A 25,717-nucleotide genomic window follows, 5' to 3' on the forward strand; every position below is an offset into this window, starting at 1 on the left:
GCTGTAATAATGTCTCCTTTTTTGGAATCAAGGTCAAGAGTCTTCAGCCCACCCATCCCGACTTTGAGCTGTCTTGGAATAATACAGTATGGTAGTCTAGTCTTAGAGCTGACACTATCCTTGCCTGACAAACATGGTCACTAGATATGGGCACTTCAGTGCTTGAAGTTGTTACTAGTGTAGTATAAAAAGAGAAAAAGCTTTCTGTTTGGCATTACCAGGAGGGTTTTACATTATGATTTGGATTTGGGAAAGGAGATTATTGAAACTGGAATATATCCAGGTGCTCTGAAGCTAACCCTTACTCTCTTGCAAAAAGCAAGTCTTGATCTTTTATGACCAAAAGTGATCAGCAGTGATTCTACATTTCAAATAAATACATTTTATATGAGGACATGATACTTTATCTGTAGAATATCCAGCCTATCCTGTGCTAGCAAAATGATGCCTTTGTTATTCACTGGGAAGGAGTGACACTCACTGGCCAGAATATATAGTACCATAAATTAAGTGAATTTAAAGGGTCCTTTGAATGATTTTAATGTGTGTTTTGGAAATGGAAGAAGAGAGAGAGAGATTCTCAACAAATAAATACAGGAGGGAAGGAACAATTAGCTGGAAGTTACAAAACTTGCAGGTTGTATTAGTAGCCGTTGGACAGTTCTGGGTCCCTTAAATAAATGGCACCAATTGTCCTCTTTTACACATCCTTATGGACATACATCTTTGCACTTTGCATCACCTTTTTATCGATTTTTTTGTGAACCTCTTTTTTTTTGAGTTCTTCTCTTTGCTTAACTTAGAGTAGAAAAGGAGAAAGGGTGTAAAGTGTACTGTCTTCCTCAGTACCTTGATAGACAACACTTAGAATGTGAATTACCCCTGTTTTTTATTTATTACTAGTGAGGGCAGTAAAAGAAGACAAAGGGATTTTGAAAGAGGGTAACTGAAGTGGCAGGGATCTGGAAGACATTAAGGGGCTGTACTCAGAGGAAGATTTCCATACATTTATACATGTATTTTGCCTAAAAATAATATCTGTAACAACAGTAGGAGTGGAACAGCAGTCTCGTAAGAAGGATGGCTAGTTCCAAGAAGTGCTTGGTGAATTTATGCTTGAGTTGTTTGATGTGGTTATCTGCTATTTCAGGGACCCGCCAAGTTGCTGTGTTCCTATGACTATTGGCTGGAGGATGGTCTGAGCTTTGAGAGATCCAAGTTCTATATGCTTTTGACACTGTCAAATGGACAAGTCTGTTCACCTCTTTGTGCCTTTCTCTGTTTACCCAGTATTGGGTAAATACCCAACACTCTGATTACTAACTGGAAGTGTAAGCTTGTCTGGATAAAGAAACTGCCTGATGAAGCACAGCATCTAACAGAGTGGGGTGCCCCGTACCTGTGAGGGCTTCTGTGTAATAATGTATTCCTCTCATCCTAAATGTAAGAAGAAAAGGAGAATCATATAACCCTGGTTACCTTACTTTTGTATCTGCGTTTTCTTTACATGGAAAGCAGCCCTACTGTGTTAAGGAAAGGCTAAAGATTTGCATATTCCCATGTCTAGACTCTTCTAGTGTTGGATGCTGGCGATACACTTGTGCTGTAAACTCCTTACCGACTTGCTCTTTTCCATTTGACAAAGGCTGCTTGTGTTTCAGTGTCTCGCTCTCAACGCTTTTCTCTGGTTTTCTTTTTTTTTTGGAGTATCGCCCTCCAGTAGTGCTGCCTACGGGAAGAAAGTGGGACTTTCGCCCCCTCTGCTGGCTGCCTTATCTTTGGTCAGTGTAGTGGCTCATTAAAGCAATGTATCAGTTTTATTATGACTTGGAGAGATCTCTCTTCCACCTCTAACATTCCACCGTTTTTGGAGAGATAAACATTTGGGACTGGAAGTTTAACTGCTGAATAATATACTCTGCAACGTGTGTATTTTGAAGTGAAAGAAGTAGCAGATTGGGTGATGGGCTGTGTAGCTAGTAAATCACGAGAACATGGCTAAGATCTGTCCCATGCTAAAAGTGCTGCTAACCTTGACTAAGATGTGGTATCTGGATCTCTTTTCCCTTTCAGCCTTATTTTTTCTAAAGACATTTCAGCCCCAGATATTTGCCATTAATGAAGAACTAGAAATCATTAAGATGCCCACCACAAACACATTTTTTCTTTGTTAACGCCATCAAAAGTGGTGAAACAGCTTCCTGAATATGAGAGATTCAGAGAAACCAGATTTTAATTTTCAGTAAGCATGATAAACACGTTTCCCCATCGGCTTCTTCTCTCCTTTACTCCTGGCAGCACAGGTCTGCCTTGTTCTTTTATTCTGTGCTGCTGATTCTTAGGCCTTTACCAGTGGGCTCTCAGCTAAGACAAGGCCAACGCAGGGCACCCTCAGGAACAGAGTTCAAGAGAACCAAATAGTGGCTAGGCATCAGGAGAGTTTTACTGAAGGCATCCAGGAGGCTGTTACAATTTCATGCATGGCTTGATCCCCACCCTGAGGAGAAGGACATGCCTGGTTCCACCCCAAGCGAGGCTGTGGAGTGTGGAGGTTGCCCTGCTATGGAAGGGCAGGGGGCCGATGGGCTGAGGGCTGCTTTCCTTGGGACTGTTCCTGTGGGCCATTTTCCTTGCCAGAGAGAAAGGCTGCTCCTGCGTCATGTGAACTGCTGTTAGCCTTCCCATGCGGGTCGTGTGCTCCAGGCCTGGCCTCATCCTGGGCACCCTCTGCCAGAGCTGATCCTTGGTGTCCCTGCTTGTAGGCACTGGGGAGCCCAAACTGGGGCCCAAACTGGTGCTGAGCAGAGGATAGGGCTCACTTCCCTCAACCTGCTGGCCATGCTCGAATGCCTTGGGAAGCATTGAAATATTAATTATAAATGTGCTAAGCTAGCTGCTTGATATTGTAGAACTAAAGACTCATTCATATTCTTTTGTCTGCAAAAATGTATAGATTTGCTTCACGTAATGTTTGATTATCCAGTTTTGTTAAAAATGGTCAAATGCTGAATTTGGACTCCATGGTAATTTCAAGAAACAACCACATAAAACAGATGGGGATTTTATCCTTTTTACTTTTTTAACCTAACCTTTCTCATAAGAAGTTTGTTTGATTCGGTTTCTCTTGCATCATGCGTTCCCTTTGACTTTAGGTATTAAGCAGGATTTTTTTATATCTTCAGATCCAATTTTAGGCTTGAACAAAGTCAGCTGTTGTCTGTGTGGCAGCTGAGAAACAACTGCCTCTCTTTGCCTGTGTTAGCACTTACATGCAGTTGACTTGCAGCGTGTGAATGACTGGACCAAGCATACCAGTTATGTGAATCAGAATTATTTTCAGTATTCATTATCCTCTCTTCAGTGTTCCTGGGGATCCTTGAGGCAGTCTAAAAGTCTGAAGCATTCCTACAAGAGGTAAAGAAAAGCTGAAGGGCCCTTGTGTGCCCATTGATATTAGAATTCTCCAGTTTTCCCTGGTTCTAGTTGTGGTTTGAATGTGCTGCATAAAGAATATTGGCTCAGTCTACCCTCCAAGACAAACATGTATTCTGGGTGTTTCTGTACAGAAGTAGTTCTTTGCAAGTGCTAAACCTGAATGTATGTTGTAGGTAGCTTTGTCTCCAGTCTGGCACCAGTCCCCATCTCTTGGACAGACCTTGGACCTATGTTACTGTCATCTCCCTTGCTGTTCTTGCCTGAGCTTCTTGAATGGACATTGGACCTGCCTACCTCACCTTGTATGACAAATCACTGAGGGGCTGATGGAGCTGGTTGCTCTCACCACCTCAGCCCTCCTTAGGTATTGCTAATCTGCATCCTGGTGAGTTAGGGGATGGCCTTGTCTGTGCTGTTGTCACCCTTGGTGCCTGACTTCAATGGAGCAGCCTCACTCTCAATGCTCCCTGACAGACAGTTACTTTGTTAGGAAGCTGTGTTGGGTCTGTGTGGTGGGGGAGAGGTTACAGGGGTGGCTCTTGTGAGAAGCTGTTAGAAGCTTCCCTGGTTCCAGCTCGGACCCACTGCTGGCCAAGGCCAAGCCCATCGGCGATGGTGGTAGCGCCTCTGTGATGGTAACATATTTAAGAAGGGGAGGGGGAAAGAAACTGCTACAAGACATGCAGCAGAGAGGAGAGTGGGATGTGAGAGAAACACCTATGCAGACACCAAGGTCAGTGAAGAAAGAGGGTGAGGATGTGCACTGGAGCAGAGATTCCCCTGCAGCCTGTGGTGAGATGACAGGCTGCCCCCCTGCAGCCCATGGAGGACCACGGTGGGGCAGATATGGACCTGCAGCCCATGGAGGACCATGGTGGAGCAGATAAGGACCTGCAGCTCATGGAGGACTTCATGCCAGAGCACGTGGCTGTGCCCAAAGAAGGCCGTGACTCTGTGGGAAGCCCACGCTGGAGCAGCCTGTTCCTGAAGGACTACACCCCATGGGAGGGACCCACACTGGACCAGTTCGTGAAGAACCACAACCCGTGGGAAGGACTCATGTTGGAGAAGTTCATGGAGGACTGTCTCTCATGGGAGTGACCCCGTGCTGGAGGAGGGAGCAGCAGAGACATGTGATGAACTGACTGCAACGCCCATTCCCCATCCCCCTGCGCTGCTATGGGGGAGGAGGTAGAGAAATCGGGAGTAAAGTTGAGCCCAGGAAAAAAGGAGGGATGGGAGGAAGGTGTTTTTAAGATCTGGAGGGTTTTTTCCTTATTATCCTACTCTGATTTGATTGGTAACAAATTAAACTGATTTTTTTTCCCCAAGTTGAGTCTGTTTTGCCCGTGACCATAATTGATGAGTGATCCTTCCCTGTCCTTGTCTTGACCCATGAGCCTTTTGATGTATTTTCTCCTTCTCATATCCCACTGCATGGTGCTTACTTGCTGGCTGTGTGTAAACCATGACAGAAGCATAAAATATCAGCTACTTTAATGACTCTGTTAACTTTTAGCTTTTTATTAGTAAAAGGTGACTCCCATTTGGAATTCAGAACTGGCACCATTTTATTTAGGCTACTAAAAATTTAGTGTTAATGGATATTGTCTGTAAATAATTAATCAATGTGATTGTACTGACTTCTAAGTAGTGAATTTGGCCCTAAGAGCATGCTTCATTTCTTATATCTGCTGTACCTGTTCTAGACGTATTGTTCTTGTCTTTGGGGCTTGGATGTGAAGAACTAATTCATCTCTTGTTTCTATTGACAGAAGTTTTAGTCACTAGTGTTTATTGTTATGATGGTTTGTAGAATGAATGCAGCAAAGCTCCTCAACATGAGTCACTATGTTATCAGGAACTTTGGGGATAAATCTGTCTTTCCCACTCTTTCTACTTAATGGACCAAAGAATGTTCACAGAAGAGTTGATCCAATGGTAATTAAACTGAATCCCATAATCAAGAGAATTGGATATACTGGAGAATTATTCAGCTTTGCTGGAGGAGAAAAACATACTTTTTCAGATTTGGAAAACCCAAAGTAATATTCTAGAATGGGCAAAATCAAAGTTCATCCTTCCTATACCATCAACACCACAAAGTCTTTGCAAGGTTTGCATTGCATCATTGGAACTGGGTTTCATTTGTAACAGATTTTGAAGGATCTTGTGACATACAGTCATGAAGTACTATGATTAATTACACTAGTAATTAGGATGGACCATATGGAGTGCTGGGATTTGGGGCTGCTCCATGGAATTTAGAAGGGGTAGGCTCTTGCCTTTCTCTTGCGTGGTAATTCTCACTGTATGGATTCTGGCTGATGCCGTGCTCTAGCTCTCTTCCTGAATACATGATGTCTGGATTGCCTTTCCAACTGACTGGGCTATGAGGTAGCCTTGCCTACAGTCCAGAAGAAAAACTAAGTTCTCTCTTCTCCAGGCTGATTAAGTCCAGTTCCTACAGCGTCTCCTCATAGCTCATGGGCTTCTTGCCCCTGGGGCAGCACAGGGGCAGGGCTGAGCCCAGGTGGGCAGTGATGTGTGCCACAGCCCCAGTTCCCTGGGAAGCCCTGCCCCTGGCCAGCACTCTTCCCACTGGCCATGGAAGCCCCACCCTTCTCATCACGTGGTTAACTTGCACCACTTCTACCTGCCCCTTGCAAAATGGCTGCCTGCTATATATATATATATGTGTGTGTTTGTGTGCGTGTGTGTGTATGCAAACATATATTCCTATGTCTCTATATATGTATATAAAGGAGAGTACAAATACGCATAACTATATTTCATTAATACATAGATGTACAGTTTATATGTGTGTATAGAGCATATATAGAAAACGTAAATGTAAGAAAGATAAATGTATCCATAAAAATGGTATACATATCACATATTGTATGACACATCCTTTAATAAAAGCTAATGAAATGAATAATCAATGTTTAAGTGTGAACAGAAAGTTAATTAACATGAGTAAAGTGCAGGTTTGGGGCCCCCCATTTTACAAGGCAGCTGAACAAGTACTAACATGTGTGGGCTGGGTTAAGTCCACATGGGTGGGGGACACCAGGATGCTGGGGGGACAGGAAGAAGTTGGAACATGCCTGAGGACTACCCTTTGCACAGCCCCTTCTGCGTGGAAAGCAGAGACCCAGCCCCAGACGGTTGGGGGTTCCCATTTTTACAGTTAGCGTTGCCCAAGCCATGCAGCACCATGCAGAGCCCAACACCTGCCCCAATTACATGAGGTGGCCATGGCCATCCTGGCTGTCTGGGGCTGGAAGCTGGGGTCACTGGGTGCAGCTCACAGGATGAGTCTCTTGCTTTCCACGAAAAGTGTTGACCAGGCCAAGTCCCTGGATAGACTCCGAAGGAATTTGTCTTGTCACTGGTCTCTAGGTTGAACATGAATTTTTGCCCTTCCTGAAAAGCTCTTCCTCATATATTATTCATGTAAAAACCACCAGAAGCACACTAAGTGTAGTTAGCATGTTTATTTCCATTACTGAAATGTCACAATTTTAAGAGTATAGCCAGCAGGGCTCTTAGTCTGTCATTTGCTTTGAAATTCATGGACTAGCCTTGTCAATAGTGTTTATATTCTTCAGAAGAGTTTTTCATTGGAAAAATGTCTCATCATATGCAGGACTGTTAAGGTTTTAATTGCTAGTTTCGGAGTTTAAATACAGACTCTTGCCATGGAAGGCAAGAGGAATCGGAGGAAATGACAGCTGGACGAGCTGGAATGTTTCTGGTCGTTAGTGGAAGAAATCTCAGTTTACTTATTTTTCTCTTGTTTTCTGCATGACCTTAAGAGATGGTGAAAACTGTAGTGCAAACATATCAGAAGTCTTTCTGGTCTGTCCATCAGAGTTCTCCATACATCGTTTATTTTCACCAGTTGTTTAAACGTTTAACATGTTACCAATGGTGGAAAGAAGGCTGAGGCATTGTGCGCGTCAAAGTAATGGGTATTCTGCCAGCATTTAAGCATTTAATCTACTAGGATTCGATTGCACATTTTGTTTTCCAAGTCTCATGACTTTTCAATTTTGCTTTTTTAAACTATTTTTTTTGAGGCAGGAGTATATATTTTGAGGCTTCTGAATTTTTTTCTTGATCTGAATGGTGATACTAGAAATACTGTGGTAGTAGCTGTTTCTTCTGTATTTATGTGTGTTTTGAATTTATGGAATGCATTTAATAGAACATTTTTCATTGAAGTTACTGTTCCTCACTCCAGTCATATGTCTAATTCTACTTTAATTCATGCATTATCAATTATGATACCTTTCTACTGCAGCACATAATTTATATAGCAATCAGTGAAACATGAAACATTCACTATGACAAGCTTGCATGGGAAATTATACTTGATAATGGGAGTTTTACCTATTGATATAACTGAGTTCAGCCTTTCTGTCATTTTTATTCCATGTTTCTTAAAAGTTATTAAATGCAAAATGATTATATTCAACTTAACTAGGAAGAATAAATTGATGAAACACAAAGTACTTGTAATGAAAAAAGTTATGTGAATGAGAGCGCTAAAACTAGATCTAGATTTACAGTTCAACTTGATGAGTCACTAAACCCTGTTTTCTTATTACAGATTTCTCTTGGTGCTGATTTGTTTAATATTCAGTGTGCTGTCTACTATAGAGCATTATTCTGAATTTGCCACTGGAACGCTTTTCTGGATGGTAAGTGAACTTTTTTTGGGAAAGTCACTAGTCAGTTTGACTAAGTCTAAAATGCTTTAGGTGAACAAGGGAGATAACTGTTAAAAATCCTCATGCAAAGCATGCTACCAGGACATTTAAAATATTACCTGCTTTCATTAAAGGAAGGCCATAGTTCAATGGGGATGATTATTTTCTAGATCTGTTAACTATGAGGGTACTTAACAGTTTTTATATACTTGCTTTTCATAAGGTATGAAACTATACCCTGTAGCTCTTATAGTGGACAACTAGTGTTCGTCAGTCTTACACAGTGTGAAGCAGGATATTCTATATGCAGGAATGTATTTTAAAAGCATATCTCTTCTAAGTCTTATGGTAAAAAATTGGCCAAGAACCATGCTCTTCAGAAGTATCAGAATCTCAGGGATAGGTGGTTTCTGTCAGACTAGTTTGTCAGTGTATGGAACAGGAAGAAAGAGCTCCTGTCACACTTCTAGGCACCACTGATTTGGCTTTGAAGTTGGTGTTTGTTAACTGTTGTGCCTGTTAGCAATCCACTAGGGTGTCAGGTTCTTCTTGAGTGTACATTAAATTTTGTGCCTGGTATTTTGCAAAAGCATAAAGACATCGTGTTGCTTATCTAATACCGTTTTCTTGCTATGAGGATCTTAAGTAGTAATTTAAATAACAGGTGTGACTGAAAAATCTGCTCACTTGGAGATACACAGAGGTGGCTTATTGTTTTCACGGTAGCCAGGGAACAATTATTTTATCACTGGACTGAGTGGCTAATTTACAGATGAAATATACCTGAACTGTGTTACCACTCCTGAGCTATTAAGTCTCTTAAAAATGTGAAATCACATCCAGCAACAGTCTATAAACTGTTGTAACATACATACAATATTTTTAAGTGTGAATTTGAAGTAGGTGGGAAATAAAAGTACAAATAATTTGCATGAGGACTCTAGACAATGTTCCTTCTTTGTTCCCTCCTGCCCCTCTTCACCTGTAGAAAGTTATGAATAGAGATGAAACATCCCTGATAAAAATGGAGTAAATCACTTTTAAACAGTTGCTCAAAATATCTGTATTTTAGCCACTCAAATCCTCTGATCTCAATGTGTGATAATCTCAGTATTCTCATTGTCATTTCTTTTTGCTAAGTGATGACTTCTAATGTGATGGATTTTTGTTTTCCATCTGGTTTGAAAATAAAAATCAGTTACTTATTTGCTTTCCTATGGCTTAGACTACATTAGTGTATGCAGCTTTTGCTGGAGAGAATATCATATCAAGAAGGCCCTCCAAAGCAGTGTTTGTAGTTTGAATGAAAAAAAGGGGGCTGAAGAAGCAGTTGCTGGAATTTAAAGTAAAAAAAGCCCCAAACCCTTACTCCCTCCCCAGCCCCAAGCATATGTTTTCAAGTCTCTGAAAATTCAAGTGAATTCTGGAGGAGAAAAATATGACTCTTTGGCCCTGTGTTTGGATGTTAAGGCCAATCTGTCATCTTTGAGACTATTGAAGACGTTGCGTAGCCACAGCTTCTGATACAGGCTGATGCTATGCCTCCCCAAATGCTGTAAATTGCTCTATTTGGTGTCCTTGCTTGGGCGTAAAGGAAACTTCTGTTCTTTGCATTCATGAAGAAAAGACAACATGTAAATCTCCATCTGATTATCATTGTGGTAAAATCAGTTTACTTCTGTGGTAGTAGGACTGGTGAAATTTCTTGTCTTGAACTTGCAAATGCTGTCATTTGAAGGAGGTTTTTGTTCTCATACTACCAAATATTTTGTGTATTCACTGCCACTCTTGGACAGGTTTTTGCCAGCTCTGTCTGAGACAATCTAATTTAATTTTTCCATATACATACATTGTATGATCTTGGTTAATTCCTGGTTGTTTTTTTTTTTCTCCTCTGGTTATTTAGCAAGCCAACAAATGAGGGAAGTGGCAGTGACATTGGCACAATGAACCATGCTGATAAACACCAACAGAATAAATAGTGAAGAATGTAATTCCTTCTGAATTTTTTATACTTGCAGAGAGAAGCTTAGGGTTTCAAATAGTGTATAAAATGGATCACAACAGGTAGAACAACTATGTACATGTTATTTCACAATCCACAAAGCTTAAATGCACTTGCAGTTGGATTTTATTCAGATTGCTACATGTAGTGTGGTATGATAAGGAATCTCTAGTTTCCCTTGCTTTCCTAGGTCCTGGATCTATACTGTTGGGAACTTTTTCACTTGCCAATCCATCAGTATTTAGGATCTGTTGCATGAGAAAGTTCTTGTACAATGTCTGGGGAAACAAGCACAAAGGAAGAGGCCACAGTTGTGAATAAAGTGTTGGCAACACTTAAGGCAATACTACATTACCATCTGCCTTCTAAACTTGCACTGCTTGCCTGTCTCTTCAGCTCCTGCACAGGGTTTTCCAAAATAATTGAGGCTGCTCTCAAGTTGCAGATTATGTTATGGGAGGGAATAGCATCTCCACTTGTCGTAGTATGCAAATGCTGGATCTCACAAAACTCTGGAACCATGTGCCTTGGTGGTTTCTTCTTTTCATACAGTCATAGAATAATTGGGTTTGGAAGAGATCTCAGGAGGTCTCTATTCCAACCTCCTGCTCAAAGCAGCGTCAGTGATGAGGTCAGACCTGGTTGCTCAGGATATTATCCCATCAGGTCTTGAAAACCTCCCAGGATAGAGACTGCATAGCCTACCATGGCAGCCTGTTCCAATGCCTGACTATCCCTCATGGTGAAGAAGTTTTTCCTTGTAGCCAGTATGAACCTCCCTTGTTTCAGTTTTGGTTTGTTGTCTTTCATCCTTTTGCCACAGTCTGTTTTCTTTCATCTCCCTCCCATGCACTGCTGTTAAGAACCTGGCTCCATCTTCTCAATAACCTCCTTGTATGTATTGAGAGGCAGCTCAGAGGTCCCCTGTGCATTCATTTCTCCAGGCTGAACAAGTCCAGTTCCCTCAGCCTCTCATCATAGGGCATGTGCTCCAACACTCTGACCACCCTGATGGCCCTCTACTGAACTTGCTCCAGTTTATCAAAGTCTTTCCTGTAGTAGTGGAAAAAAAAACAGGTGCAGTATTCTAGGTGCAGTCTAATGAGTGCTAAGTAAAGGGGGATAATCACTTCCCTTGTTCTCCTGTTGTTACCTTTCATCACTTCCTTGCATTTGGAGGAGATTGTCTTTAAAGACCTGCTAGCAATCCTGAGCTTGTTGACCCTTCAGAGCTGTCTCCCATGGGATCCCACCTATCAGTTCCCTGAATAATTGGAAGCTTGCTCTCCTGAAGTGTAGGGTCTGTACTCCCTTCAGGACCTTGAATTACGTTATTTTTTGGATGCTACATCCAAGGCATTGTCATTGATTATTATATCCCCAAGTAATTTTTCCTTGTGTAGCTGAACAGCAGATCCAGCTGTGTTTCATTCCCAGTTGCCCACTCAATACCTGTATCTAAAAACACTCTAGAAATCTCTCAGATTGCTTGCATCTCACAGTGTTGCTCTTCAAATAGGTTCTAGCAGAATTAAAGTCATCTCTAAGAATGAGGGCATGATCTAGAAACTTTCTTAAGTTGTTTAAAGATGACTTTGTCTGCCTTCTTGTCCTGATCATATGGTCTGTGACAAACTTCCCCCTTGATGTCACCTTTAGCGGCCTGTTGTCAGATCATGATTTGGTGCACTAAGTGCTTAATACCTGACTTCTGGAAGAAGTCTGTCATACCTCTTTTAAGTCCCCTGTCTGATGTCACTGTGCGTTTCTTCCAGTATTTCATGCCCTAAATATTGGAGCAGGTACTCTCATAAGAAGTCCTCCATTTTAATCATCAGAACAAAGTGGCAAAACTGAGCAGCATACTGAGCCAAAAAGAGCTGTGAGGGATGGCTATGGGCAGTTCTGTAACTGGGACTGCTGAAAAGAGAGAACTTATTCTATTGTATACTAAAAACAAGTTTCTGAAATAATCCTGCCCAGGATGGTGTTTATGAACTTAGGATACAGCCTCATAAATTATCATGCCATGCCTGAGTACCAGAATGTGGGTAACCAGGGTGTAAGGTATGTTCTAAGTGTAATAGTTTGGGGGTAGAGGAGGGAATGTGGCTTTCTTGCCTTTTTGTGGACCACATGATACAGCCTATTCTGAACAGGACTGTGAGCATCAGAATTTTGGAACTGGTTTAAAATTACTTTTAAAAAATGCATTAATACTTTTGGTAACAACAGGGAAGAAAAAACCCTGTTAAATAGCTGTCTTTTTTTCTTTTTCCTACTTTATTACTCTGTAGTCACTTTTGGCACTCATGGAGATACTTTTCAGGGTTCACTTGCCTTTTTAATAGCTTCTTCCAAGTACAAGTCAAGAATGGTGATTATGAGATTTCCTACAGTCAATACTTAATCTTGAGTCAACACTGTGCACTTTCTGTCTTTGATAGATTTGACTCCTAATTATTACTTGTGTTTATCTGCTACCTTCCCAATGATTTCCATAAGTGCTCCTTAAATACCGTGTGACTGACTGCAGAACGAGTTTGTGATTCCTGCCTGATCTGCAGAACTGCGTCCCCGTGCACTTTTCTGACAGGAAAGAGCTACTTGAAGAGTGTTCATCTTGAAGAAGGCAGAACCTGACAGCTGTCTTTTTGTTCCATCATCCTTACCTGTTGCTTGTTATTCTTTTTTTTTAACCCGAAATTCTTTTAAAATGCATATTCTGAGAAATTAAGAGAGCAGGCATAGTATTATTTCTTTTTAATTGGAAACCCTACCTGCTTGAAGTAATTTCATACTTCAGTTCTTCACTAATACATTTACAGAAGGTTTGGTAATAAATAATTAAAAGAAGAAAAAGTCTTTAAATACTAGAGTTGGTTTTAATCTACTTCTTAAAATAAATATATGCACTTTTATCGATACCTTAGGTTTCTGTCACAGGTCAACTCTATTTCCATTGACCATGTCTCAGAGTTCTAACCATTTTACTTCTTTTTGCTTTCACTTGTTGAAATTTTCCCTTGTGAGTTTAACAGATCAGTCAAATCAGTGCTGATTGCTTATGATGTATTTCATTACAAAAATTCTTCTTGCTTGACTCTTCTTTGACTTTTAAGATTTGTAACTTCTATGTGAGTCTTCCTTTTATATTCCCTGTTCTGTGAATGGCCCTTTAAAATCTTTTTACTGTAGTGTGTAAAGTTACGCTCTTCTTCATCCACTTTCTTCTCTGGGAGGTCATCAAACTTACATGGACATGTCTGCTTCCTGATATATCAAGCTTTCTTTTAGGTGCGTGTACTTATACAACAAATTTATATATTTTCACTAATTAGTATCATTGGGTGGTTGTTCAAAGCAAAGAATGTCCTGAGCTATTCTCAGACATTTGCTGATAGCACAGACCATAGGCAAACCTTGAACTTGTCCAAGATCACAGTAGCTATGTGACTGAAATTAAAAATAAAAAAAGTGTTTAGGAGTATTTTTACTTAAAGTTCTCATGGAAATTATTGTCTTTATTTAAAAAGTTTATGCCAGAAAAGGAAAAAAAAAATGTTTTCAGCAAACCCTGCATATGCTTATATCCATCTATTTTTTCAGGCTTCCTTCATTGTTTCATTTTTAGGTAACACTTTATCCTTCCACTTTGTCCCGAATTTTAATTCCCTAATATATACAGTTATAATTTTATCTGTCAAGGTTTAAAGCTGGGCCGGCTATTAAACCTGTGGCAGACGCTCTCTGTTAACCCTCCCCCCTGCACCCGAAGGGAAAGGGAAAGGGAAAAGGGAGAGAGACTTCCGGGTTTGAAAGTTAAAACAGTTTTAATAAACTATAATAATGAAAAAGAGTATAATAGTAATAATAGAAATAATCAAATATATACAAAACCAAGATCGAGCTCCCCCGATGTCGGCCACGTCGCCACAGGCACTGCAGGGCAGGCTCTGGGAAGGCCCAGGCTGGGCCTAGCGACGGTCGAGAGCTGGATTCAGGGATGCACGGATTGGGATTGGGGGCAGCAGGAAAACGGACAGAGTCCTCCTTGGACACTGGCCAAAGGCTCAAGCTGCAGAAGCAGCCCGAAGCAGCAACAGCACTCAAAAACAGCAGGCGGAAGAGCCAGAGGCAGAAGAAGGGGCAGGGAAGGGACGAGACCCTCGTGATCCCCCCACTTTATACTGAGAATGACGTGTATGGGATGCAATACCTTTGTTGGTCAATTTTGGGTCACCTGCCCAGTCCGCTCCTCCCTGCAGGTGCGACCCCCCTTCAGCTCTTCACTCATAAGCGGTGAGGAATTTAGCAGTGACCTGGGTTTCTCTAAGACTAAGTACAGCAAGAGCCTTTCTGCATAACATCCCTACCGGTGCCTCAGTGATAACTACAAACTTCGAGTGTTATCAGTCCTAGAAGCAGACACTGTCTGCAAAACGTGCAGTTACTTTCAGAAAGTGCAGTTACTTAGAAGAGACTTAGCTGAAAGTAAAAATCACTGAAAGGAAAATTGGCCTGGTTTAGGCCAAACCAGGACATTATCTTACTCTAAGATGATACTATTGAAAAACTATTTTTAAGAAGTTGCCAAAGCCTCTTGTATAGGCTTTTGCCTATACAGCAGGAGGCAGTAATGTTTTTTTAATGATCTAGTAGTTTGTGTGTCAGTTTTGATTTGTAAATGGCATCTAGATCTTTAAGGATATGGCATTAAAAAATAAACTATATAGTGGGCCAGGTGTAATTCCTCCTTTGAGGATTAATCTGATTGTTTTCATGGTTAGAGGTCATATATTTTTTTACCAGGAGAGGTCACCATGGTAGTTTAAAAAAGACAGATTTTTATTTTTATTGTAAAAGACCTTGCAAAAAGAGAGTTTCTTAGCTCATGGGAGTAATTTCCATGATTGTGCTGTTCTAAAAAGAAGAACAAAATATTATTTTTATCATACACATGATGTTTTTACACACTATGAGTAACAGAACACAATAAATCATCAGTTTGTATAATGACAGAGTGTGTAGTTGAAAGGGAAATTTTTCACTGTTTTAATATCTCTATGTTAATTACTTTTTAAATCTAGGAATACCAAGAGTGTTCTTGACTTTGAGAAAACAGAATATTTTTGCTATAAATTATATTGATTCAACTTTGTTAATTTAATTTCTACTTGTATGCTATGATGTGTTTAATGTTGTGGTCATTGCAATTGGGATGAAGGAGGGATAGGAAATATTGTTTATCTTAACGCACTTTCCAATTCAGAGCACATAATCCAAATGTGAAATCACTGCAAAATTTTCAGGCTAAGTGGTAATGGCAAAACTGTGTAGGAATTGATATACTGGATTGGACCAAAAGCTTAGTTATTTCAGTGTTGTATCTCTGATAGTGGTCTGTTTTCAATGCAAAAAGGGAAGACTTGCTTACAAAACTATTATCTATTAAAATAGGTAAAGTGCTTCTGAGTCTTTTCTTTTGCTTTCACCAGGGGTCACTACATTTTAGTCATTCTCCTGATGGGTGGTTTCTTATGGAGTTTTCACAGGCTTATAGGATAAGACTTGATAGTGCATGTGCTGTCCTAGAAGCTTTTTGCAGCAGAGCCACAAACGAGGTGGATAGTCTTAGTATTTCAACTGGGATCACCTTCCCTGTTTCAGCAGGGCTGAACCCTGGATTCCAGTGGTTTTTCTAGTTGAGCTCAGCTCCTGTGGTACCTCCTCCTTTGTGAGACAGACTTCACACATCCACTTTCCTCTGATGTGTTTCTTTGCTGGAAAAAGCAACAGCATATCTTCCAAACACATTAACACCTGTAGTTCATAGTGGTACAGTACTAGAGGGTACATAATACCCTTAAAGACTGTCTTTTCAGGGTCCTCACTTGTTGCCTCTATTGTAGGCCCTCACTGCCCTCTTACGTTCTTGGTTGCTAGCAATCCTCATGTAGTGACTACATTTAGCATGTAGCTTTTATTAACATTCCGGTGTTTGCAAATCCTGTTGGAGAAAAGGCTGAGGTGTGAGGTTAGGAGCTCCCACATCAGCTGCTGCTTAAGCTTTTCAGGAGGCTCATGCTGTGGCTGTATCAGGGCTTAAGGGGAGGATGTCATGAAAGAGTTCTGGGCTGCAGATGGGTCACATTGTTCTGTGTCTTTCCTGAAGTCATTGCTCAGTTTTGGCTTTATATGATTTCTTCTGCATCATATGCCATGAACACACCCTCCTGCTGTATACATAGGCTAGGCTTCTCAGAGTTCCCAAACTTGAGTACCAAGTGATAGTTGGCTTATTTAAGCCAGTTAAGGCATGTGTGTATTTAACTGCTCTGTTTCTGAACTAGACCTCAGGATGACTTTTCTTTTTTTGAAAGCAGTGAGTTGATGACACCATTTTCAAAGTGTGTGTTTTTAAAGGAGGATGCACTCTTCATGTCTACAGTGGAAGAGCTCTCCTGTTTCTTTATTTTTGTCTCTTCTTTTGTCCCTTCTCCCATTTAAGCTATGTAGTCATGTCATAAAATTCTGTGTCATCTTAAATCTGTTAGCAGAGTAAAAATAAGGCTGCATGGTATGTAAGCTTAATTTAGTCGTCTTTATGATTTGTGGTGAAGTGTATGTATTCCAATAGGTTTGAGGGCATTTTCTCCATCGCATCAAAGCAATTAGTGTTAGAAAGTAAAAACGGTGGAATTTTTATCCATTTCCTGCTTTTGTGCCAATTTATAACTCTGAATCTGTGCTTTGCCACATGGCATTAGCACTTACGGCCTTTTCCAGGTGTGTTTAATAAAGTGGTATGTTGATAATCTAATACATGAAGTTCACAGGTACTCCTTCTGGCCTCACCAGATCATTTCTTACAGATAATGCATTTCTTACAGATGATGGCATGCAGAGTAGGTCCCATAGTATTCAGTGGCATTTTGTGATATTTGTGTAGTGTGTATTACCTGTGTAACAGCAGGTGCTAATGAGGTGTCCAGTCTCTTAAAGGAACTGACAGGTAAACTGCATCAGTAGAAAAATCCACTATTTCTTTTATGCTATGGAAGAGTCAGACTATTAGTGTAGAATAGAACTGTATAAAAACAACCACATGACTCAAAAGATTTTGCTGTACTCTTTTGTTCCTTGTAAACTTGTGAGAGAGAAAACAAGGAGGAGAATCCCTGTTTCTTTCTGAGCTTCTTGTTGGTCTGTAGGAAGATGAAAAAATAGATCAGAAATATTACATTATTACAATATAAAACATTATTAAAATAGATATGGAATATTGTTTCATACATTAAACATATTAGGAAAAAATTTGAGTCCGCAAGTCTTTCAACACATTCCATAAGCTTAAGTTGTCTGCTAAGTAATCTTGCTGAGTTGCCATAGTCTTTCTGGAATTAAATGTAACTATCAAGCTTCTCAATGTGAATTATGATACAATTATTTTTGTGGCTTATCCTACCTTGTGAGTTGCCCTAATGCAGTACAGAACATGTTGTTTTGGATGATTGCTGTGTGCTTTTCGACTATCTAAAATAGAAATCATTGTGCACTAAGTATGGCTGAGACGAATTAGCAAAGGGCCAACTCATAATGCCCTTAGTCAAATTTTGCTCACTTCTTACTCTAGCTCTATAGAGTTTTCTGTGCAAAGTGGTTTCAGAATGTGACCCAAGAGACTAGAGAAACATTTCTTACTTGAGAGTGAAAGGAAGGTGGAGAGGTATATGCAGGATTTTTCCAATTCCTCCCCTCGAGATTTTGAGACCCTCCCAAATCAAAAGGTTAAGAAACATGGATATGATTATTTACAGTTCTGAAGTGGATATTCACATTGGATAAATTCCACTCCAGGAGCAAAGCTAAACCCATCCCCTCCTACCAGAGGCAGTCTCTTCAGGGCAGGCTTCAAGACATGCCGTTGAGGAGCTGGAAGGCTCCTGTGGGTTACTGGTGGATCTACCGAGAAATGAAGAACTTTGGGCACTAACTTCTTACATCTTCTTGATTCACTATTTGGTTGTGTTTGCCTTAGCAGTATCTTTCCGAATTAAGCAATTCTAGAAAAAAGTCCTGCTCAAAAATAATGGAGACTGTAGTTAATTTTCTCTGTAGAAAAATTGTTGCCTGCCTGAATAAATTAAAAAGTAAATCTTCCCATCTGAGTCACCCAGCTCACTTGAATGGTAGTTGTCACAGGTAGTGTGAGTAGAGCGCCATGTGCTTCCCTCATTAGTGTACAACTTCATTCTCTACAGGAAATAGCAAACGTCAATAGAAAGATAAAGATATTCTGGCCTGAAGTCAGCAAATTCAGCATATTTATCAGACATGCCTGGAAACATTTTTTTAAGAAATGTTAAACGAATCTATTTGTATCCAAACAACAGACTTTTAAACATTAAGTGCATTTGTTTCACCTAAGAGATGTAAGTCTGAATAAGCTAGTGATACTATGGGACACTTAGCAGCATTTGGCATCTTTTCTTCCATATATTGGTTTTTATATTTTCATATATGATGTTTGTCATCTTTATAAGAGCAAGCATGATGGTAGGAAATAAGTATTTTCAGTATCAGTAGGTTTTCATGGCATTTGAGTAACTATTAAGCTAAACAGGTCATTAAATTGACATTTTTCAACTCTAAGGACTGGAAAACCTTGAAGACAGGTTATCAGATTAAATTTTGGACATAAGTACACGTGTGCAAACATTTGGACTATTAAACCTTTATGCCTGCTTCTGAGGCTTCATTGTTTTGAGCTGCCATTCCTTGATTGAATCTTCGTGAGCACACACTATTCATTTAGCCATCCCACTTCCTCCTTTTACCCGAGCACCTAAATATTCCAATAAAAAAAGTGAAGAGAGCCTTGTGTGTGCTCTCCACCTAAAACACAGCTGCAGCTGAGAAAATACTCTTCTTTTTCATGTGTGCACTTTAATCACTCCAGCCGAACTCCTTCCCTTCTCCTGCTTCCCCCGTGCAGTTATCCATAACTGTACTGGAACATATTGTAAATTCCAGGCTATATATTTCATTTACACACACTGCTGTATAAAATGCTGATTTTCTGTGTTAATGTAAGCATTTTTCTATTTGGTCATCAATGACAGTCTTGGGTAAAAGTTGATGTCTTTTCCACAAGAGTTTCTTTTTTGACTGATTGAATTAGATATGGATGGAAGTTATTTGCATACATATTTCCCTTTAAGCTTATTTTTTAAAATTTTTAATAAAATTAATAAAATGGAGTTATACTAAGAATAATATAAACATGATTATGTATTATATTATGTTTTATTTTGTGGGGAAAAAAATACTTATGCAGTGGCTAGACTTAAGAAAAAGAAAAACAATGCAAAGATGAAACGAGTTTAAGGGCTTCCACCTGACTGGGCAAAGACTATTATAGGTGTGTGTTTTGGGTTTTTTTCCCAGACAACAGGGACAAGCACAAAATAATGGAATACTGCTGCTGACTTCAGCAGAGATATTAGTACAAGCCCAGTTTAAAATCTGTAATTATAATGTGTGTCAGATCTGTACAGTAGATAGGCAGTTACTGCATGTTTAATGCTTTCCCTAAAATTACCGTGGCAATTTGAATTGCCAAGAGTATCCTTTCCCAATAACAAAACAGGAAGAGACTAACATATGAGTGTGAAGAATCAGGTCCATACTGTTGTTTCCGTACTCTATGCTCTGCTTCCTGGAAGATAATTCGAGTTGCAGTGCTGCCTAAAGACCTTCTCCACAGGTACATTTGTCAATACAGTGTGCCCCTGGAGCAGGTTCAGTGCCCCAGACAAAGGATTTGGTTTTCCACACCTGTCTTGTGATCCTTCAATGGGTCATGGCAAATGTCCTGACAGTTTATGGCAGCTGTTCTGTTCAGAGGATGTGCAGCTTTGCTTTCCCTTTCTTTCCTCATAGGAGTTCAGAGAAGGCTTGCTGAGAAAAATGGAAGGTTGACACTCAAAGCTGATGGCTAGATAGAGTAGCCAAAGGTATTTATTCGCTCTATTTTGATCAAGGCTGATGTGGCTTGTATTTTTTTGAGGTAATAGTTTGTTTCTACTTGTTATTTTTGGTTTTGATTTCATCAGAGTTCATCCCTGGCTTTCTGTTAATGCCAAATGGCTTTCCAGGTTTATGAAATCTACTAAGAATTCTCCATCCTGTGTTTCTTCCTTCACCATGTGCAGGAGAAGGGGAAAAATACTGCTGGGAGCCTAAATAAAAATGTTTTGCGGGACCCTTGTGAGTATAATACCATTTGAAAGCAAGGATTCTGGAAAATTTCAGAAAGCTGGAGAAAGATCTCAAACTGACATAAAAATTGATGTCAATCAGGAGCATATTTGGCATACTATTTAATTTGTAGATTTTTTTTGCTGATTTTTTCTGGTTCATGTTTTGTCCACAGCAACTCCTCACCATCTTTTATTGCCATTTTGGTGAGAACAAGTATTTTTTCTGACTTTCCAGAAATTTGCTGGGTTTTTTTTTTTCTCTACCAGAAGGTAAATGTGAGGCAATAAATTTAAGGTTCTGAAAAGTGTTTATATATATAGGAGGAAAAGGAGGCAGGTTAGGGCTTTTTAAAAGGTGAATTTAGTGAGGTGAAGCTTGATCAGCCTTGACAGCCCTGGAAAAGGATGTCTTCTATCTTTCACTAGAAGTATATACAACAACAGTTTAAGTTTCATAATCTTCCTTTTTTTTTTTTTTTTTTGAGGGACCACATATAGAGCTGTGATATTTGTCCAGTTTCCATGCTCTTTTATTCTTTGGCCTGTCTGAGGCTGCCAAGAAATGTGTTAATTGCTGTGGTTTTGGTAATGTGGATACATGTCCAGGACAAAATGAACTGAGATCAGTAGTTAATTTCAAATTTATTGAAGATGTAGGTTCCTCCTTCTTCCTCGTTCCTGTCAACAATGTATTTTTCCTTTCCATAGACTATGCAACCTTATTGACTTCAGTAGGGTTTCCCGGATGTACCCAAGATGGGTTCTCGTTGGTAGCTGAAATGAAATCATAGGTTCTGGAATTTTCCTTGAGAATAAAATACCCTTAGGCCAGATATAGTTTTAATTTCAGCTTTTAAAAGTACTCTCAGAGGATCATCAAGGAATAACCTAAGTCTAAGAAGTTTTTGCTTCCTTAGCACTTATCTGCTTGTCTCCTTTCTATACGATTTTCTACCTGACACAGAGATTCTGATATGCAGTTTCTGTAGAAATGATTCTTCCACTGCCATAAGCGTTCTCTGTTAGGACTGACATTGAATAAATTGCCAGTGAGTGGCAGAAGCATGCTTTTGATGAAGTGGGATGACACGTTTGTTTTCCTTTGAATTGCTATGGGTATCTTCCCTTGTCAAAGGGTAAGTTACCAACATTGTCAAGAAAATCACATAAGCTATGCTTTCTAATTGTGTTTCTTCCTCTAAGGCTGTGAACACGTATTTCTGATGTGGAACTCAGTGGAGCACAGCCATTTTAGTCTGCAGATAAGGATGTGGAACTGTTTGGTTCAGAAATGCGCTTTCAGTTCAAGCATTGGTACTAGCTTTCTGCCTAATCACAGAAAGAAGTGCTCATGACTTCACATTCTACTGCAAAGCTTCAGTGCCATTCCTCCAGCAGGTCTATTGGGTCCATATAGACCGTGTTCTGATTCCTTTGGTGGAAATAAGAGATCCTTAATAAGAGACTTGAAAACAAATGCTACTGAGTGATGACACCAGGAACCTGCTAAAAATGTAGGCAATTTAATAAGTGAGAGAGCATTTTGCAAGATTCCTGAAAGGCAAGAATTGTTTTCATTTGAAGATTGTTCTTGAATTGTGCTTTGACTATTATGCTTGAATAAATGTTTGCATTTCAGACAGAGCAGAAATTTAGAAGTATTACTTGTAGAAGCTCTAAATAATACATTAATTAAAAAAATCAAACTTGTGGAGCTAATTTGCTATGCATTTTCTTGTGCTTCTGCCTTGAAACTGTGCTGTAAACTTTCTTAGCTTTCTACTAATCGTTGCTTTTAGTCAGGCTGAAAGAGCCATGAAAACAGAGGAATACTGCATACTTTCTTGCTTCTCATTCCAGGCAAAACAAGGAGGTAGAAGTGAATACAGAAATGTTAACCCAACTTTGTTAAAAATCAAAATTGACATAAAGTTTTGCATATTAGTGTAGAGACTTTCTTATGTGTTTTTCAGCTTTGAAATATTTTGGTCTCTTTTCAACCATTCAGAATGTCAGTTTTAAAGACATGTTGGTATTGTTATTCAGTGAAAATTGTGATTTAAGCGTGTTCACCCTTTGGGTGCTTTAGAATTCCCCAGGTGCAGATTGAAAACATGTTCAAGTTAAAATATAAATATTTTCCAAAGCTGTAATTTATATAGTAGGTGTTCAGTGGCTCTGAATTACTGGATACAGTTTGAGTTGGAACAAAGCCTACAAGCTGTATTTTGATTGTGCTAGCATATTGCAATGGTGGAGGAAAACAAGGAAGGAAGGAACAAAGATCTCAACAAATCTGTCCATGTTGTGATCTTTACTGATCTGCTTTCTTTAGAAGTATCTTGAAGTACATTGATCCTTAGTTATGCATGAGTGCTTTACAATATAATGCTATGGAGGGAAGCAATATTAAAATATAAATAATTCATTTATTTTATATGCTGTATATATACTCAGCTGCCAAGGCGAGCAGCTCCAGTGCTGGCACGATCCACAGTGGAACACTCCAGCATGGTGTACAGGGTAGGGGTCCTGAACCAGGGGAACCTCGGGGGAGTGAGAGAGCCACCAGGAGCCCGCAGCTCCCCCCACAGCGTCTGACAAGACTGGGCGGCGCCAGGAGCTACAGCAAGCAAGAGCCCCCGCACCTATAAAAGAAGCGCTGCAAACCAGGCGGGCAAGCAGGGCGTGGTGTGGCAGGGCAATTTCTGTTCAGGAAGGGCACTGAAGCTCTGCCGGCTTGACTGGGGAGCCATAGTACCACCTTGCAGAAGGCTGTGTCCTCTCTGAACTCTGCACCCACCATGACTGACGCAGCCTCCCAGACAGAGCTCTGGTGGGAACACACTGCCACCCAGGTGTCCAGCTGCAGAGCGCCTTACTCTTATGCCAGTACCGGATGGCAGTAGTGAGGACACCTGTGGGAGGTGCACCCAGGAAGAGGAACTCCTCTACTTAGTGACAGAGCTCTGGGAGGAGGTGAGTAGGTTGAGGGGTATCAGGGAGTCTGAGAGAGAGCTAGATTACTGGAACTGCACCCTACCTTCCCTGGGACAGGCCTATCAGGAAGACAGGACACATGATATGGAGGATTCCCTATCTTCTCTCCACCTGGCCAAACACAGTGACTGAAGGGGGGAATGGTGACAAGTTCCTCTCCAGTGCAGCAGGCACCTCTTCTCTGTGACTGCTTCACCTTCCCAGGTAACCTTACATAATAGGTATGAGGTTCTGCAAGTGGAACCAAACAATGATGAGGACGATGGTTCATCTTGCTTGGAGGTGTCGCCAAGGTTAAGTCAGCCTATGCCCTGTGTCAAAACCGCTTCCGTAAAGGAAAAAAGACAGGTCATTGTCACAGGAGACCCTCTGCTGAGGGGAACAGAAGGCCCGATACGCAGACTGCACCCACTTCATAGGAAAGTCAACTGCCTCTCTGGGGCCCGGATTAAAGATGTGATGATAAAACTTCCTACCCTAGTATGGCCCTTGGATTATTATCCATTACTGATTTTTCATGTAGGCAGTGATTAAGTTGCAATAAGAAGTATGAAGGCAATCAAGAGAGACTTCAGGGCCTTGTGACGACTGGTTAAGGGATCAGGAGCACAAGTGCTGTTCTCTATCCTTCCAGTTGCAAGGAACAATGAGGGAAGGAATAGGAGGACCCAGCAGATTAATACCTGGCTCTGAGACTGATGTCACCAGCGGAATTTTGTGGGTTTTGTTCATGGATTGGTCTACATGTCACCAGGCCTGCTGCTGATAGACAGGCTACACCTGTCTCAAAGAGGGAAAAGGATCTTTCTGCAAGTTAGCAAGGCTCATCGAAAGAGCTTCATACTAGATTTGAAGGGGGAAAGCGATAAAACCAGGCTCACTAGAGATAAGCGTGAGTCAGCACACCAGTGTTTGAGGGATGGTGTGCTAGCAAGGTTCTTCAGTCTGCTTCATGATGTGCTCAGTACACTGGAGCACATTTGAAATGTCTCTATACTAATGCACGCAGTGTGAGGAATAAACAAGAGGAGCTAGAAGTTTTGGCCCAGTCCCAGAGCTATGACATCACTGGCATAAGCAAACCCTGGTGAGATGAGTCCTGTGACTGGGGTGCCATGATGGACAGTTATAGGCTTTTCAGGAAGGATAGGCAGGGCAGGTAAGGTGGGGATTGGTGCTGTATATAAGGAAGGGGTGGGATTGTATGGCACTTACACTTGGTGACAACATGGTTGATGCCTCTGGGTAAGGATGAAGGGGAAAGCAAATAAAGTAGATATTGTTGTGGGCGTCTAGTATCAACCACCCAGCAAGGACAATGACACTGATGAATTACTCTGCAAGGAATTAAGAGATATCTCTAGATTAACTGCCCTTGTCCTTAGGGGTGATTTTAACTTCCCAGATATCAACTGGGAATATCATACAGTGGACACAAACAGGTCCAGGGGATTTCTGAAGCATGTTGAAGATAACTTCTTGGTGCAGGTACTAAGGGAGCCGACTAGGAAAGATGCCCTCCTAGATCTGTTGTTTGTAAACAGAGAGGGACTTGTGGGCAAAGTGGTCATTGATGGCTGTCTTGGTCACAGTGACCATGAAGTAGTTGAGTTTCAAAAGTTGGTGATAGGAGAAAAACTGCCAGCAAAATTTCAATCCTGGATATGGGGAGAGCAGACTTCAGGCTGCTGAAGGAGCTGGTGACTAAGGTCCCATGGGAATCTGCTTTTGAAGGTATAGGGGTCAATGAATGCGGATCACTTTTTAAGAGCCATCTCTTAAGAGCACAGGAGCAGGCAATTCCAAAGTGTTGGAAGTCAAGCAAGCGGGGCAGAAGGCCGGCTTTGCTGAGCAGGGTTCTTCTTCTAGAACTTAGGCAGACAAAGAAAGTGTACAGACATTGGAAGCAAGGACAGATGACACAGGAGACTACGGAGATGCTGTTTGCCACAGTAGGGAGGAAATTCGTGCAGCCAAAGCTTGATAAGAGTTCAAACTGACCAACACTGTGAAAGACAACAAAAAGGGCTTTTTTAAATATGTTAATAGCAAAAGAAGAATCAGAGATAGCATTGGGCCATTGCTTGACAAGGTCAGATATCTCACAAATAGGTACATAGACAAAACGGAGATGTTTAATGCCGCCTTCGCGTCTGTCATCAACACCGATGATGGGTCCTGGGAACCCCGGAGCCCTCTGTTGGGAGACCATGACTGGGTGATGATAACCTCCCAGCCTGAACTTGTTCAAGACTCGCTGCTCCAGCTGGATGTGCATCAATCTATGGGGCCCA

The 25,717-nt window shown here is 40.8% G+C and overlaps 1 protein-coding gene across 1 annotated transcript in view; it reads left to right on the forward strand.

The window, feature by feature from the left end:
• LOC137663876 (potassium voltage-gated channel subfamily KQT member 1-like) overlaps nt 1-25,717 on the forward strand; it is a 526,688-nt gene that overhangs the window by 19,256 nt on the left and 481,715 nt on the right. Inside the window, exon 2 of the mRNA XM_068401506.1 lies at nt 8,054-8,144. Within this exon, the coding sequence (XP_068257607.1) occupies nt 8,054-8,144 (91 nt within the window). The remainder of the gene's footprint in view (nt 1-8,053; nt 8,145-25,717) is intronic.

Source organism: Nyctibius grandis, chromosome 5 (genome assembly GCF_013368605.1).
Source record: "Nyctibius grandis isolate bNycGra1 chromosome 5, bNycGra1.pri, whole genome shotgun sequence".
Taxonomy (NCBI): Eukaryota; Metazoa; Chordata; class Aves; order Nyctibiiformes; family Nyctibiidae; genus Nyctibius; species Nyctibius grandis.